The 16,931-nt window shown below is 35.9% G+C and overlaps 4 protein-coding genes across 4 annotated transcripts; 2 read left to right on the forward strand and 2 right to left on the reverse strand.

Annotated features, from left to right (window-relative positions):
* The first annotated feature begins 502 nt into the window (after positions 1-502).
* LOC114194613 (putative xyloglucan glycosyltransferase 5) lies at positions 503-4,237 on the forward strand. The gene is made up of 5 exons (XM_028084950.2): positions 503-1,664; positions 1,998-2,306; positions 2,406-2,696; positions 2,968-3,081; positions 3,175-4,237. Exons 1-5 carry the CDS (start codon positions 936-938, stop codon positions 3,817-3,819), a joined length of 2,088 nt encoding a protein of 695 aa, XP_027940751.1. The 5' UTR covers positions 503-935; the 3' UTR covers positions 3,820-4,237.
* Positions 4,238-6,506: 2,269 nt separating this feature from the next.
* Positions 6,507-11,079, reverse strand: LOC114194022 (WD repeat protein). Its single transcript, XM_028084052.2, has 8 exons — positions 10,878-11,079; positions 10,577-10,796; positions 10,442-10,504; positions 10,220-10,359; positions 9,683-9,720; positions 9,543-9,588; positions 7,394-7,558; positions 6,507-7,129 (listed from the first exon to the last, which is right to left on the reverse strand). The coding sequence occupies exons 1-8, from the start codon at positions 10,987-10,989 to the stop codon at positions 6,954-6,956; spliced, it is 960 nt and encodes a 319-aa protein (XP_027939853.1). The 5' UTR covers positions 10,990-11,079; the 3' UTR covers positions 6,507-6,953.
* A 23-nt stretch (positions 11,080-11,102) lies between these two features.
* On the forward strand, positions 11,103-12,791 carry PGR7 (proton gradient regulation 7). Its single transcript, XM_028084053.2, has 5 exons — positions 11,103-11,543; positions 11,632-11,703; positions 11,812-11,916; positions 12,205-12,354; positions 12,457-12,791. Exons 1-5 carry the CDS (start codon positions 11,169-11,171, stop codon positions 12,694-12,696), a joined length of 942 nt encoding a protein of 313 aa, XP_027939854.1. The 5' UTR covers positions 11,103-11,168; the 3' UTR covers positions 12,697-12,791.
* Positions 12,792-13,101: 310 nt separating this feature from the next.
* EXO70G2 (exocyst subunit exo70 family protein G2) lies at positions 13,102-15,304 on the reverse strand. The gene has a single exon (XM_028084050.2). It carries the CDS (start codon positions 15,288-15,290, stop codon positions 13,266-13,268), a length of 2,025 nt encoding a protein of 674 aa, XP_027939851.2. The 5' UTR covers positions 15,291-15,304; the 3' UTR covers positions 13,102-13,265.
* Positions 15,305-16,931: the final 1,627 nt, after the last annotated feature.

The following is a 16,931-nucleotide window of genomic DNA, read 5'->3' on the forward strand; positions in this document are numbered from 1 at the left end:
TATATATATATATATATATAATGGAATATTTAGTTGTCAGAAGCTTGATTGTAACATTTGATATTAGGACAAAAGAAAAATTATATATATCTTTATCATTCTCTTCAATTTATTCCTATCATGTTTTTTTGAGACATATATGTTAATGATAGCTACTAAATATGTAATAAACATTGTAAGATGATAAATTACGAAAATATTTTTCTCAAACAGGTGATGTTTTGTTATGAAAAGCTACACTAAGATGTTGTTGGAATCAACATTTTTAAAAATATTGTCATGATATTATAATTGATAATTAATAATTAATTTCCATAAATCAAAAGAACTTGGTTAAACATCTTGACCCAGGTATTGATAAGGAAGAACATGGGTGATTGAGTCATATGGTCGTGTTCTGTGTTCTTACTTGAAAATGGTCACTATTCTTGACCAATGGAGAGAGTGATGACTTGCCTCTGACCCATGGTAGAGTTAGTCAAGTTTTTTGTTTGTTTCTATGGTTTTATAGTTGCAGTAACTCGTGGATTAAACTAATCATACACACTTGGATTACGTTTGTCTTCAACATTGGAAGTGTAGTAGAAGCCTTAGACTAACCCATCTTGGTAATTTCAAACTCCAATAAAGAAACCAACACAGACACACTCTCTTGTGCTTCTCTACAACTTTTTCCCCCTCCTTTCCTCATGCATTCAGACCAAACAACACAACTCAAAGGATTCTAAACTCGTGGATCTGGCACAACAAAACTCGTATCAGTTTCTGACTCTGTCCTTCCTTTGACTGTGTTTTCTAAAACTTGAAACACAATGGGTTTTTCGGGTTACTCGTTTGTGGTAACATTTCAGTCTTGTGAGTTGTGAAAGCTTGTGTGAGTGTTGTTACTGTTTGTGGAAAGTTGGTTCTTGTTGTTTGTGGGATTCAGGAAGCAAATGGGTCCAAGTGGAACCATAGATTTTTCAAAGTGGTGGGTTAAGGAGAGTTCAAGTTCAAGAAAAGGGAACCCGGTTGTGGTGACCATGGAGAACCCCAATTACTCAGTGGTGGAAATTGATGCACCGGACTCAGCATTTCAGCCACTTGACAAGGAGAGAGGAAAGAATGCAAAACAGTTCACATGGCTTCTTCTTCTGAAGGCGCATAGAGTTGTCGGTGGCCTTGCTTGGCTTGGGAATTCCCTTTGTTCATTGCTCCATTCTGTGAAGAAAAGATTGTTCTTGGGGCACGTGGAGACTGAGATGTCTGCAAAGGCGAGGTTTTTGTTTCGGGTGATTCTCACTTTCCTCGTGATGGCTTTGGCATTCTTGTCCTTTGAGCTTGTTGCTCACTTCAAAGGGTGGCACTACTTTCAAAACCATAACTTGCACCTTCCAGAAGCTTCAGAGATCACAGGATGGTTTCACACTGCCTATGTTAGGTGGTTGGAGTTTCGAGCAGACTATGTTGCCCCCCCAATTCAATCTCTCTCAACCTTCTGCATTGTTCTGTTCTTGATTCAGTCTGTGGATCGAATACTTCTCTGCCTAGGTTGTTTCTGGATCAAATTCAAGAAGATTAAGCCTGTCATTGATGGAGACCCCCTCAGTTCACATGATTTGGAAGGATCCAACCAGGGATACCCTATGGTGCTCGTTCAAATTCCCATGTGCAATGAGAAAGAGGTGACACACTTCTCTTAATCCTACCCAATTAAATCTTGGTGCTTTCAAACAAAACAAAAAAAATTGTCGGTGCCAAAACAAATCAATTATGAAGTGGTTCCTTTGAACATACTATTATCATTATGATGATATGATTATTCGTCCCTCCCTCCTTAATTTTTCTTTTTGTTTTCATCATAAAGTTTGCTGTCTTGAGTTATAATACTAATGATGATGATGATGTTATTGTCCCGTTTTGATTATTTATCTGAAAGGTAGATTAGTGTGCTGATTTTAAGGATTGCAACTCTTGCTGATAATGATGTTGATGAGTTTGACATTAAGTGCATGTAGGTATATGAAGTATCGATTTCAGCAGCGAGCCAACTTGATTGGCCAAAAGATCGGTTGCTTATTCAAGTTCTGGATGACTCTGATGATGAGAGCATACAGTGGTTAATCAAGGGAGAAGTCTCTAAGTGGAGCCAAAGAGGTGTGAATATAATCTACCGTCACAGGAAGTTCAGAACTGGCTACAAAGCGGGTAATCTCAAGTCTGCAATGAGCTGTGATTACATCAAGGATTACGAGTTCGTTGCTATTTTTGATGCTGATTTCCAACCAAACCCAGATTTCCTCAAGCAAACTGTTCCACATTTTAAGGTGGTTAAATCTTTTCCCTGCTTCATTTCTTGTTATTCCAAATTATCTTTTTGTGCTTTAGTTTCCCATTTTTGATTCTTGTGTGTGTGTGTTCTGCAGGGTAATCCTGAGCTGGCATTGGTGCAGGCTCGGTGGGCTTTTGTGAACAAGGACGAGAATTTACTGACACGACTCCAAAATGTTAATCTATGCTTTCACTTTGAGGTTGAACAACAGGTGAATGGGGTCTTCCTTAATTTCTTTGGTTTTAATGGAACTGCTGGTGTTTGGAGAATAAAAGCACTTGAAGAATCTGGTGGCTGGCTTGAGCGAACAACTGTAGAAGACATGGATATAGCAGTTCGAGCCCATCTGAATGGTTGGAAATTTATCTTTCTCAATGACGTTAAGGTACATGTTCTGCTTTGTTTTATTTAGTTGTCTTTGGGGTTTTTAAATCAAGCTAATGCTATCAGTTTGAATCAATTTCTGTTTGCCTACAGCTGACAATAACACTTTTTGTATTTATTGATTTGGAAATGTGATATGAACTAGAATTGGATGAAGTAATTATCTGCAGTAACTCTTAAGACATGTTTCACTAATTTTTGGGGTGAAATAACAGTGAAAAACTGTTTATGTGAACAATTCAGTTGCAATTAGTCTAAATAACTTCTTTCAGGTGCTTTGTGAGCTTCCTGAATCATACGAAGCTTATAGGAAACAACAACATCGATGGCATTCTGGTCCTATGCAGCTCTTTCGTTTGTGCCTTCCAGCGATTATAACCTCAAAGGTGATGATGCATTTCCTGTTACTGTCCATGCACTGTTTTGTAGTAAAGTACAATCTAAACATGTTCTGATTTCTCAATTTCTCAACATTGCAGATTGCATTCTGGAAGAAAACCAACCTAATTTTTCTGTTCTTTCTTCTCAGAAAGCTAATCCTCCCATTCTATTCTTTCACATTGTTCTGCATCATTCTTCCTTTGACAATGTTTGTCCCAGAAGCCGAGCTTCCTATCTGGGTTATTTGTTACATTCCTGTATTCTTGTCCTTCTTGAACATTCTTCCTGCCCCAAAATCCTTTCCCTTCATTGTTCCTTACCTCCTCTTTGAGAACACAATGTCAGTAACCAAATTCAATGCCATGGTGTCCGGTTTGTTCCAGTTAGGAAGTTCATACGAATGGATCGTTACAAAAAAAGCCGGTCGGTCATCAGAGGCTGATCTATTAGCAGCTGAAGAAAGGGATTCAAAGGCCATGAGTCTCCAACTTCACAGAGGAGCTTCTGACAGTGGACTTTCTGAGCTTAACAAAATAAAGGAAAGCCAAGAAGCAGTTCCAAAACCCCCTGTGAAGAAAATGAACAAGATATATAAGAAAGAGCTTGCCCTTGCATTCTTACTGCTAACTGCTGCAGTTAGAAGCTTGTTATCAGCACAAGGCATGCACTTCTACTATTTACTGTTTCAAGGTGTTTCATTCCTCCTTGTAGGCCTGGATTTAATTGGAGAACAGATGAACTAGAGGATCAGAAAGGATGTGTAAAATAGAAAATTGATTGTTACAAACTTCAATAATTAAAGAAGCCAACCAATGTGGATTGCTACAAGACAAGTTGGTTTTCGCAGTTATATTCATGGTGCCTGAATAAGGCTCAGGTAACATGCTGAAAGCCACCGTGGGTCATATCATAAATAAGTGTTATTCTTCAAGGAATTTATAGATTTTTTTTTTCCTTTTTTTTTTCTTTCTCTTCCTCGTTTTACTTGTCCTTCTATTGTTATCTATCACAATACATTCATTTTTCTTTCCCTTTTCAGTTTTCTGTGACGTTGAGCTGATTCATTTTATGTCAGGATAACCCTGTTGCTTACATCACTTTTGATTCATATGTATGTATCTATCTGTTGAATGACACTGATATGTTACAACTCCCAACAAATACCTACTCCCTTCAATGCCAAGGTTTATATGTTTCTGGATCCATATTTCACTACATGAAATTAGTGTATTTGGTTTGTTGGTAAAAAACCACAAATCACCACAAAACTAGACATTTTATGCTTCAAAAAACATCAGGGAGTTTAACATACCTTACTCTACCAATATGCAACTTGTTTATTCATGCTATGAATGAAGTTATACTTTATTTACTTTCTGCTCTGGTGGCTATTTATTATCTCTATATCATGATTGTTTTTGTGAGATAAATGCTGAAAGTAGTTTAGAATGGTAAAAGAAAAGAAAATAGTGTCGGCAGGGGAATGTTTTCATTAGTAAGGATTTTGGACCTTGGATTTGGCCAGGGATGAGAATCGTGTGAGTGACCCACTTGGACCCATTTGTTTTAATTCAAGCTTTAACCATAACCAAAAAGATATTTTAGGTCATACTTAACTCCCAAATTGGACCCTTGTCAATCGCCATTTCAATAATTGTAGGGCACATGTGCACATACCTCTCAAGAAGGCTGGTGGACCCTGCTGTCTCAACAAAGCATTTTTTTTATGCTTTTGAAATACTTAAGTCTTGAATCCATCATAACAAACATGCTCTTTCTTCAGCACTTTACTAAGAGATTGTAGCCAAGATTCTAAACGAATTTAAAAGGGCAAATCTTTTTCCTCACAATAAAATTTTAAATAGTTCTACTGGTTTACATGATCTGGCCACTTTACCAACTAACACTGAATGTACTTTTACTTTCATCTTTCCATCTCTGACATAAGAAGTACATTTCATATTTGTTTTTATGTCATTCAATCTTTGATCTTAATGCTGTTGTTTTTAGATGCAAAAGAAAATAAAGATCCCCCACCTATCTTCTTCTGTGATTTTTATGACAAGAGAAAAAAACCATCGAAAGGTTTTAGTTACATCATACTTTTTTCAAGTAAAGAATCCTTTTTTTGGTATCAGTTTGATGTTTTTTAAGATTTGCACTTTTTTTTCAAGAAAGACTTGTGTGGGCAAACAATTTCTTCATTCTATATAGGTAGTAGGAAAGGAGTGCTAGATGTTTATTGACAGGACATTCAACAAAAAGCTAGTTACCATCTTTTGGTTCTGTGCTGTTGACCGTGTTCATCTATGGCACCTGATTCATAATCAACGCTCAAAGCGTACAATAATAGCGAAGGGAGTATCAGTGCTCGTGTGCTTCCTTCAACCTAATTGTAGTAAAGTGCAAATCTCAATTTTCTGATATTCAGAGGAGGAACAAAGAAGATAGCATATAAAACTAAGAAGGATGAACAAAAAATCAGTAACTTTCTTTACCAAACTATTTCTTTTATTATATTTAATGTCTAATACATTTATAACTCTTAAAAACGTGGACTTTATATCTAATTCAATTTTATAAAATCAACTTGTAAGAAGGAACAAGCTAAAAGGGATGAACAAAAATCGATAACTTTTATTGTCAAACTATTTTTTATTATATTTAATGTTTAACACAAATATAAATGTTAAAAAATAAATTTTAAATCTAACTTAATTTTACAAGATTTACTTGTAAGATTCAATTTGCATCGATTTATATATTTGTAAAATTAGATTTCTATCAATTTATATATTGTAAATTAGTCTTATCATAAGACTTTCAACAACATCAGTGATAAAACATTCCTCAACATTTCTTCGTTGTACTAAGATAAAGAGTGAAAATTACAAGTTGTTTTGGTTTATGCAGTGCTTAACACTGGACCTACAATACTTTACCGGCATATAATAATACCAGAGTAAGGTTGATAGAGAATTGGTTAAGGAAAAAGCTTGAATCTTGTAAGAATATGTTTTAAGAAACGTGTCTTTTTATGATTTAGGATTGAGTGGAATAGACGGCCATGTTGCCATACTGAAGGATCCTTGGACGTTACTGCTAATGCTGCCATAATCGTGCAATCTTTGGACCCTTCATTAAAGGTGACACCAAGCTTGGCCCGTATTGCCAAAAGCAATGTCCCTCTCCCTCTAACTCCAAGTGTCTTATGCACTCATTCTCCACCGACAATTCTGACCTTAAAAAAAACAAGGAAAAAAGACATTTCACCTTTTACGCATTTAATTTTACACCGTATGTTTGTGTTACTGGTTCATGTGAATCACGTTCGCTCGAGGTTTCTTGGAACAATTCGTAAAGCAGTCAAAAGTCATCTATCAACAGAGTTTTTAATTCATATGTTAGCTCATTCAACTCAAGGCAGACATAAAAAATTGTACAGTACCCTGTAATTAAAACTTTATAGTTGAGGAAAGGGAAATGCAATTTTTCTTCTACGCGACATCACCATGTGAGGATGTACTATGCTTGGATGTTACAAAAGAAAACAGTATTTCAACCGAAATATTTAATGTGTATGAAGTTCAAGCTATCTTGAGGTTGAATGAGGATATTAAACATTGCTCTGCTGAGAATGTAGCAGTAACTTCTCATTTCACCTTATCTCAGCTAAACATGTGACATTGCATCCAACGTACTATTCTCTTGACTACTTCTGCAATGAGTTCATCTATACAGAAACTGCAAACGTGGACACGAGTCATACTTCCGTCATATATGCCTTAGAAACTTGTCTGTTTGCACATCATTGATTTGGGCACAACTGTTAACCGAAGAGTCGTTTTAACTCTCTAAGGGAGCATAACCACTATCTTCATTGATCTTCTTGTAATGATGTGTAATCCTTCACCATTAAAATCTCCCCGCATAACTTTCGTGGGACTTGCTCCAGTTTTGTACCTTCTTGCCATGCTTGCCCTACTGAGACCCCAGGTCCTAGATGGCGAACATACACAACAATTTGATCGTTGAAAGGATAAGGATGCTTAGCTGCAAAAACAAAAGCCAATAAAATTGGGGTATACCGGGACTCTGAAAATTGACATGATCACCCAGCTTGATTCTAGTGTATTACAGAGAAAATAAATGAAGAGGTACAAATGTAACTAGAAAATAATGCAACAAGAATACACCATGCTGACATCTACCACAGAACTTAAATTTTAACATATACAAGTATAAATTCTTTAAACAATATAAGATGTGTACTTTCAGAACTGAGATTATCTCTTTACAAAAGAAATAAGTTGCTACCTGATCTTGGAAAGCCTGATGGGAGCTCTTTGATGTCATATAGTCCATCCCCGAATTCATATGCTAAATCGCATGGCTGTTCAGTTGACATCACTTCATTAAGTTGTCTCACCGCAAAATACAAAGGGGAGAAGGAGTCAGCAAATGCAGCCAAAAGTGATCCATCTGATAAGTTGTGGAATTAAAAATGTATAAGTTAATATTAAGGACAACCAGGATTTAAGCTTAAAACAATGAATCACAAAAACATAGAAGAAAAAAACCAAACCATGCAACAGAAATGAGTTCATAAAAAGTCCTTGATTAAATCACAATTATATCAACATATTAAGGAAAAACAGCAAGATTATACAACCAATTCATTCTTCTTGTATATCTCTATATAGGTTATCGAAGCATTAGGGCTCAGAAACCATGATTTAACAAATTACAGAGTGACTAAACAGGTAAAGATGTAAACAAACTATGAAAATGGACATGTACAGTATTTTTCGATCTACTGTTGGAAAACCATATATAAACTTATTTTCACGGTTTCATCCCTTGGTGAAAAGAAAAAGCGTACAAATTCAATGTTATGGATCAATTTGAAGAATTGTGTATGAGAAGAATAAATTACTTCTATTGCTAACCTTTTGCATGCAAAATGTGAGCGACTAAGTGTAGTCTATCTAAACAATATGAACAATCAAGTAACTATATAAACAATCAAGTAACTATATAAACATAATATTTGAATTTGGAGGTGATAAGAAATCATGGAGTTACATGCCCAACTGATGTATGTTTTATACATATGAAAAAGGGAACAGTACATTACAAGGAGAAGTTATATCCTATAAGGCTAGGTAGATACACCCAAAAAGCAGCTTTATAAATGTTGTACAATCCAATAACAATCATAATTTTAACACTTCCCTCAAAATGGAGGGTATAAATTATGTACCAATATATGTGTGTGTGAATTGCTATTAATACAACATGTGTGTAAATTGCTATTAATACAACATCTCAATTACATATTTCCAAAAGGGGACTAGTTACAGAAATTGTGAGCATAATAGTTCAGGACTCCTTAGAGATATTATCATTGTTCCGGAATATTAGGAATGATGAACCTTGCCCTCTAAAACTCACTATTATTTTGGGCATTTATACGGAAGTATTAGGAGCGACGAACCTTGCCCTCTAAAAGTCATTATTTTGGGCATTTATGCTCCATTATAGAACAGGGAACGTGACTTATATCAAGGCAGAGAACTATCCTATATATGGAGAAATTATCTATATATGTTTATGAAAAAAATTATCATTTTTATTATGAGAAACAATAAACATGAAATGAAGAGAGAACAAATATCATATAAATAAATTGAACAATACATAAGATAAATAAATACACACACATATCTCATGTATCCTTTGGTTTTCATGTAGTTATTTATGTTTTAAAACTTTAAATCATTTTTGTAGTAGCTAGTAGAGATAAGTGAGATTTACCAAGGAATACAAAATTATTTCGTCTAGTTCTTACTAATTTAAAAACCCATGGTCAAACCCCTACCTACAATTATTTAAATTCACATTATCCAAATAATGTTATGTTAAACATTCTTAATTATAAAATAAGGTTATACATATCTCAAATTACAATCCAACAACCAAGCACAATCTTCTACCGAGTCAGTCTTATCATTAACTTGCATTTCTCAAACCATGAAAAGTCAAACTTCATGGATTCTTGATTCAGATGCTTTTTCACATTTATGGTAATACTTCTATTTTCTCTTCTCTTTCTTCTTCCAAATTTTCCCATTTTATTATTACATTAGCCAATGAGCCCGAAGTGTGGCCAGACTAGTGATTATAACAAGAAGAACAAAATGCCCATCTTCCAATGTTGCAGAAATTTGAATTATGTGCTAGTATTCAGGTAAAGCATATAAGTATATAGTTGAATTTTTCTTTTACCCACATGTTATGTAATTGGAATTCACAGTGCATTCACAATTAGACTAACAATACAACCTTGATGTGCATATTTCACAAAGTGCCACTACATTTAAGATGAAAGAGCATATATTTCACTAAAATTATTAATTGTGTAAAGGTATGCATGCCATTCTATGCCAAAAACTGAGAAACTTACTTATGATTCGCCCGTAGGCCTCTCCATCCTTGCAGGTAAATATGGCCTTCAAAAGTATCAAAAGAGCCAATTCTTCAAATGAAAGTAGTAACTACTTAGTGTACAAGAGCAGAAAGGTAAAAAGGAGATGATGAATTTACCTTTCTAAAGGAATTTATCCAGGAAATTATCGTTGGTCCTATGTAACAAAAGTCGAATATTGACATTAGTTTTCAAACTTTAACATGCTAAAAGTGAGAAACTAATACATACGAAACCATGACAAATACTATCAACACAAAGACACGTTGAGGGCAGCAGAAGTATTGGAACATGAAAGAAAGTAGGTCAAATTTACAGGAAAATAAACATTTTCTAATTCAGATGAAAGGTATTTAAGAATCCAGTAAAATGAAGTAGGTCAAATTTACAGGAAAAAAAACATTTTCAGATGAAAGGTATTTAAGAATCCAGTAAAATGAAGTAGGAAAAATCATATACATATAAGAAGAGAGAAGGCACTTTGAGCACAAGGATTGAAACGTGCATGGTATTAGCAAGCAAAGTAGTCCATCCCTTCATGTGGGCGTGAGAAAAGAATGGGGCAATAGGAAACAGAACGCATTCATCATTGTATGATATGTAATGTAACCTAGACAACTCCCAAAGAACAACGATGAACAAATCAGTTCACCAACCTCCACTTGTTCTGCAGTTATAATATTCAACAACAACATCATCACTGTTGGAGCTGGACAACAGTGTAGATGCACTTTTCTTCACCAACTTGGGATCCTCATACCGTGTACCAGCTATCTGCCAAGCCATTGACACAAGTCTGCGCAAAAATTTCCAGTGCTAGGTAATGTAAATGCAGAACAAAAGCATTTAAAAGAAAGAAAAATAAGGAGTGAAAATACCTAGGTTTTAACAATCGCAGTAGTCGATGTCGCCTTTCCTCAGGAATATCTTCAATCTTTTTCCTGAACATAGAGAGTGGTTGTGTAACTGAGTGAGAATAAGAATTATAGTCGGAGCATGCATGCATGAGTTACCATAGGTATGCAGCAGCATTATAGGAAGATGGGTCCAAAGGAATCAAGTCCTTAGGAGGATCAATAAATGTCACCACGTCTTGTTCATCCAAGTAAGTCCTTTTACCACTTGGAAGAATTCGAAACGGTTTATCATCCCAAGGTGACACATTCAATCGATTGCTTCGAGAAGCAGCACCACAAGTAGCACCTAAAACCCCATTTCTGAACAATCCCGAACCTACAAAACCCAATCCAAATTAATTAATCACAATTCAATTTAGGGTTTAAGGTAAAACTGTCAAGTGATGCACCAACGCACCTCTCGACCGTGGAAGCATTCGGCAGGAAAAGGAACGAGGAATCGGACGGTGATGATGCCGCCACCGCCATCTCGGTGGTGTCAGTGTGAGTGTCGCCGCAGTTCCTGTCATCAAAGTCTAAACGCTAGCACGCTGCGTCTGGGTTTTGTGGATAAATAAAACGCACCAAAACGAAGTGTCGTTTAGTTACTGTGCTAGAAAAATGACATATTGCGGTCCTCTCTTCTTATCCTTCTTTTTACTTAGTTTTCTACTTGAGCACTGAGAGTGTCTGCGATCTATCTGAAGAAATGCTGCTTCAAATTCAAACGAGGCAATTCGGTGCAGCGTGTCCACGGGTGAAACTTGCACCCGCAAGCGCAACCAAGAGAAGTGGCTCTGTTTGGTTGAGAAGGAAGAACGGAGGACCGAAATGCTCGGTGGCGGCGGCGGCGTCGACGGCCCAATTGGAAGTGAAGAGTGAGAGCAAAACGAAGCCGTTTCCGGCGGAGGTATCGAGAACCCTAATGGAGTTGGCTAAGGTGGGGACGCTATGTACGTTGACCGAAGAGGGTTTGCCTCTGGGCACTGGGGTTCGATTCGCAGTTGAACCCGAACATGGCACTCCCTTGTTCTGCTTCAATTCCAGTGACAACAATAACATCCCTTCTTCTCTTCATGTTCAGGTACCTCATTTTCCCTCTCTTTCTCTGTCTGTCTCACTGCTAATTTATCTATTCGATAAGTTTTTTCATGTCTGTGTTTGTTTATCAGTTTGAACAATTCGGATTGCGCACTCCTCAATGCACTGTTCAAGGAACTCTTACCAAACCACAGGATCCAAAGGTAAGTGTAACTAGCTAGTTTTAGATAAGTTCCCTGTCAAATTAAATCAGGATCAGGATCATGATCATCAATCAAAGTTCACCATTGTGTGTGCATACGTGTATGCAGCGTTTTGTTTCTGTGTGGAGGAAGAGGTTTGGAGAAGACGTGGATCAAGATTCTATTTACATTATTGCAGTGGATCGGGTACTGCAATTGGAAGACATTCAGGAGGTAGACCTCATTACCTAACCCTGATCAAACATTGAAATGGAACTTAATTAGAGGGTGATTCTCTTCGTGAACACTTCTCGGAGAAGAAAATAAGATGAAAGATGAAATAAACTTCTCCATAAGTTAGATTAATTCATCCATAAGTTGAAATCATCTTCTACAGAAGTTATGAGATAGTTTTTACTAATTAACCTTTGCATAGGTTAATTCTAACTTATGGGAAGAAATCTTCCCATCAGCCCTTTAGTCTCTTATGCTCGTCAATGATGATTTGCATTGCAACTGTAGGATGGTGTTTGGGTAACCTCTTCAGATTACAGCAATGCTCAACCGGACCCTCTTCGAGACTCTGCACACAACTTAGTAACTGAGATCAACACCAACAACATGGAAGACATTACTCGCTTCTGCAATGTCTACGTTGATTTGGATTTCCTGGTTTGTCACCAACACTACTCTATCTATGTTTAATTTTCTTTTGAATAATGTCATCCAAAACCAAAACGCATTGCTTGTATTGACTTTGAATGTATGTGGAAGGTTTCGGAGGCAAAGATGATATGGGTTGATCGCTTGGGATTTGACATGCGGTTGTCATCCCCTCACAGAGGCGTGTTTGAGGTCCGCATTCCCTTCCCTAGAGAAGTCACGGATGAAAAAGGTGCCAAGTCTACGTTTAATTGTATGTCACAACTCGCTTGGGAGGTTGAAAAAAACTTCCAACATCCACACTTTCCAAAGGTTAAAGAGTTGAAGCCAGTCAGGTCCTCTTTGCTGTAACCCACGTACCAATTCTTCAATCTTTGTCAAACATCATCCATCCTAGCTTGTTTTTCAAAGAATAATATGACAATGTTTGTCGCACCTTCATTCAATAGCCTGCTCCATTGCATCTACCATTGTGTTTCAAAACTCAGGTTGAATACGCTCAATAGGCAATGATTTTGAGACTAAATCTGGGTCAAATGGACTAAAGTAGGCGTTTCCATATTCATTAATAAACTCATATATCTATAATTATGACATTTATTTTACCAGCAGTATACAGACATATACTAGCTAAATAAATTTATATATATATTTCCTTGAGAAGCATTTATTCATTTTAGGAAGTAAATAAGTCTTGTCTACCCTTTTTTTGAAAAAGATGGAACAGCCAAATTTGAAAAGCCAAAAGATAACATATTTACCAAAGTGAGTCATTTTTATTGAAAATAGTTAATTAAGCTGTAACAGTGATAACATACAAGTAACAGTGAAGGCCTACATCCAAATGGTTTGTAACTTTTTACACACACATCACCATAGAGTACATTAACATCCATTTTGGCAAGTACAAGAAAAAGAAATCATATAGCTGCTAGAGTTAAGCGAAACTGATGACTGAGACCTTTTATTTTACTAATCAAGTCTGCCTGTTTAATGCTACTACCCTTCCTCTGCTTGGTCTGAAACAGAGACCTAATCTTGTTCTCTAAACTCTCTGCTGAATATTTCATAAGTTTGTCAACCTTAGCATCATTTTCAGTTGTCAAACAATAGTTTTTGACATAGGCCCTGTAGATTGGTATAATACCTTTGGTCAAATGCTTGCATACATTTTCCCTAAGGATCTCGTCGGAGATTACCCAATCAGATTGCTTCTTGTATCTTTCCTCAAAAGCTAGATTAAAAGCAGTTAGTCTCTTTGCCAAGTCTTGGCATGTCACACTTGCACTGGAGGGTGAAAGTATGTCCTTTTGTACTACAAGAATAGACATTAGCTTTCCCCAGCTGTTCCTCAAATAAAGTGCTGCATAATAATCCCTATATTGTTCGTGTGCTCTTAACCAAGAATCTCCCATCATATTTCCCAGTACAGTACCCCTCAAATTGCAGAAATGACAGTGATTATTCATCATAAAAAGGTAGGACAGGGTGATATCTTCATAGGTCTTTGACCAAGCATCCAGATTAACCGCAACCTCCTTAATTGCGTTATACATTTGGCACAAAACAATACCCTCTTCGTAGGCTTCCTTTCTCCAACTAAGATGTATTCTCACAACCTGTGTCAAATGTGGCCTATAAGCATCCCCAAGCAGCTGATTGCAGTAATCCGTCACAAAGCTCACCAGCCTGGGAACGCTGCCATCAGGGGGAGGAGAAGTTGGCCTTTGCAACTTCACTTGTGCTGGAAGTTGCCAGAATATCTCATTGGCACCATTGACAACCTTTTTTATAAGATCCTCTATCACAGTTCTAATTTCTTTACAAGCTTTTGCACTGAAAAGTTGGTTGAATTTTAGCCTCAGATCATTTAAGACCCTGAATATGGACAGCAGGTTCAACAGCTTGAAGGGGTCATTTTTCCTCTCAGTAACAATCCTTCCAAATCGAATAAAAGAAAGAATTCCTGATTCAATGGCAATCTTTGCAAAACACCCCATGCCTGCTTCTGGACCAATTTTCTGAAAGACAGTAGTAGAAAACCTCCACTCAATGTCAAGAAGTTGCTTAGCAAACAACTCCAAATGGCAGCCCCATTGATCTATGTAACTCTCTATAGACTGGACACCCTCAATTTCAGTTGTTGGAATATCCAAGTAACTCAAATCTAAAGTCTTCAAACTTCTACGAGCATTCATGCCTCGAACTTCAACATATATGGATTGACACTTGTGTAGCCTGCCATTAGCATTTAATCTCTCTATGATGGAATGCAACTTCCCTGCCAAAGAACCTGTCAATGGCAAAATATGTTTGCCAATACTGGTTTGCTGGCCAGTGTGTGGTGATGTCAAAGAAACCAAAGAAAGAGGCACAGAGTTTGCTATCAGAAGCCTGTGGAACTCGAGCTCTAGTTTGTCAAAAGCAGTACTAAGAAGGCCTTCATCAAGACGAGCACCTTCCTCCTTGACCTGCAATTCTTGCAATATTCTGAGATATTTCTTCACCTTCAACACGCAAAGCTCATTGGTGATTGCTTTGTCTTGAAAGAGCTCATAAATGTCCTTCAGCCAGCCAACTGCTAACCTGCAATTGTCAGTGAGAAGCTTCAGTGCTTCCTCAAGCTTTTTTGTATCTGAGACATATGTGTCTAGATCAGAAGAGGGATCTGTTAAGAGAGATTGCTCCAACTGATGAACAGAGTCAAGAACCTTAAGGAGTGCCGCAGCAGAACATAGAACACTGTCTATACCGTGCTCAATGTTGACAAATGAGCACTTTTGCATTGAGATGGGTCTAAGGGAAGCTTGCAAACCCAGATATCTCTGGTTAAGTAGCTCCAATCTCGATCCAGATTCATCTAGTGCAGAGGCAATGGCGCTTGATGTTTCCAAACTAGCTGTCAAACACTTTCTGGCTGCTTCAAGATTCTCCTTGTTCTCCATATCAATGGAAAATCAAGTGCTGACCCGAAATGATTACTAGTTTGGCTTTTAGATTTACACTTCACATTAAGTTTGGTCCAACGAAAAAGATAATATTTGTTGGTTTCTTGTTCATCGTCCTACTCACATCCCTTCACCAAACTCAACAAACAAAGTAAAAGGGAGTTATGGCTAACTTCACTTACAATACAAAAAATGTCAGTAATGTCAACCACCAGGTGGTAGAACTTCCTTGAATTAGGGCACCATATGCACAACTAATTTCTCAAGCCATTGTTTATTATTCATTCCTCATCTTGTTTTGTGTTAGTCAATCCTAGCTTTGATGTTTCATTTGACGACCAATACCAGCTACTCTAAGTCTTCCTTCAACTGCCTCAACGATCAGTCTAAAACTTAAAACCGAATTCTTATTTTCGCTGCACTCAATTGCTATCGTCGAGTTTAAGTTCTCTTATAATAATCTTGAAGCAAATCTCGCAGTGATAAAGCAAATATGTGATGTGACCAAGTTGTTCTTATTTTGTCAAATTTGATCAACAAAGCCAACTCGGTTCAGGTCAAAAGTTTGATTACTTGTTTAACTTTAATTTTGGGTTAAGTCATTTTTTGTCCTTTAATTTATTTATTAGATTTAGTTCAGTTTCTTTATTTGGAAATATTTGACTAAATTGTTTGATTTTTAAAATGTCAATTTAGTCATTATTTTAATAGCGTTAATACAACAGGGAACTCATTTGATTTAAAAAAATATATTTGAAAGGATCAAATTGACTTTAATAAATACGTTGAAGAACATATAATTAAACCTAAAAGTTTATAATGGGTTTTTAACAAGTTCATCTAAATGACTAATTTGATTATAAAATGTGTGAAATGTTATCGAGTTAACTTTTGAAAAAAAGAAAATTGTTATTTAATCCTTGAATGTGTGTAAAAATTATATATATATATATATATATATGGGATTCATCTACTGTAAACAAACTAAGTTACTCTATATCTTAATCTTCCATTTTATTTCAAATTGACCACTAACATTAATTGATTACTTATTTTTAAAGGGACTAAAATGAAAAGATAACTTTTTTGTAATAATAAAAAAAAAAGTAAAAAATATTTATTGGACTAAAGTAAAAAAATAAATATATTTATTAAATCTTTAATGATATTTGCTTAAGTAGTATCTTCAACTAAAATTAAAAACTAATGATCAATAATATAAAATATAGTAAAGAATAAGAATCACCGATGATTTTTTAAGTATAAGAAAAACTAGGTATAACTGACTATTGTGACTTTTCAATAATAATAATAATTATTATTATTACATTTGACTGAGATAAGAAAGAGGAAAAGTATGTTAATAATAAATACCATTGTTTTCATAATTTTTTAAACTAGAGTTTGTAATTAACACGAATTCCTTCAAGTATTCAACAACCATAATTAATCTAGAAAAAATTAAATAAAAAAAAGTTCGAGCATGGGATACAATTGAAGTTAAATTGTCATTAATTTCCTAAAGAGTGGGTGATGAATAAGTGCTGCGTGAAAAATTATTAATGTTAATCAAAATTAACCATTTTCAAGTTATTTATCCTTATTTATCACTTAATTGATATATGATGCTTAAATATG

This window comes from Vigna unguiculata, chromosome 8, assembly GCF_037176805.1.
Source record: "Vigna unguiculata cultivar grain cowpea cultivar isolate G323 ecotype 2 chromosome 8, ASM3717680v1, whole genome shotgun sequence".
Classification (NCBI taxonomy): Eukaryota; Viridiplantae; Streptophyta; class Magnoliopsida; order Fabales; family Fabaceae; genus Vigna; species Vigna unguiculata.

Bases quoted from the DNA above. Each gene is read 5' to 3' on its own strand.
- EXO70G2 (XM_028084050.2), bottom strand. From the start codon at position 15,290: ATGGAGAACAAGGAGAATCTTGAAGCAGCCAGAAAGTGTTTGACAGCT.
- LOC114194022 (XM_028084052.2), bottom strand. From the start codon at position 10,989: ATGACAGGAACTGCGGCGACACTCACACTGACACCACCGAGATGGCGG. The intron at 10,797-10,877 runs GTGCGTTGGTGC...TGGGTTTTGTAG, and splicing joins AATGCTTCCACGGTCGAGAG to GTTCGGGATTGTTCAGAAAT. The intron at 7,559-9,542 runs GTAAGTTTCTCA...ACAACTTATCAG, and splicing joins GGCCTACGGGCGAATCATAA to ATGGATCACTTTTGGCTGCA.
- LOC114194613 (XM_028084950.2), top strand. From the start codon at position 936: ATGGGTCCAAGTGGAACCATAGATTTTTCAAAGTGGTGGGTTAAGGAG. The intron at 2,307-2,405 runs GTGGTTAAATCT...TGTGTTCTGCAG, and splicing joins AAACTGTTCCACATTTTAAG to GGTAATCCTGAGCTGGCATT. The intron at 2,697-2,967 runs GTACATGTTCTG...AACTTCTTTCAG, and splicing joins TCTTTCTCAATGACGTTAAG to GTGCTTTGTGAGCTTCCTGA.
- PGR7 (XM_028084053.2), top strand. From the start codon at position 11,169: ATGCTGCTTCAAATTCAAACGAGGCAATTCGGTGCAGCGTGTCCACGG. The intron at 11,544-11,631 runs GTACCTCATTTT...TTTGTTTATCAG, and splicing joins CTTCTTCTCTTCATGTTCAG to TTTGAACAATTCGGATTGCG. The intron at 12,355-12,456 runs GTTTGTCACCAA...TGTATGTGGAAG, and splicing joins ACGTTGATTTGGATTTCCTG to GTTTCGGAGGCAAAGATGAT.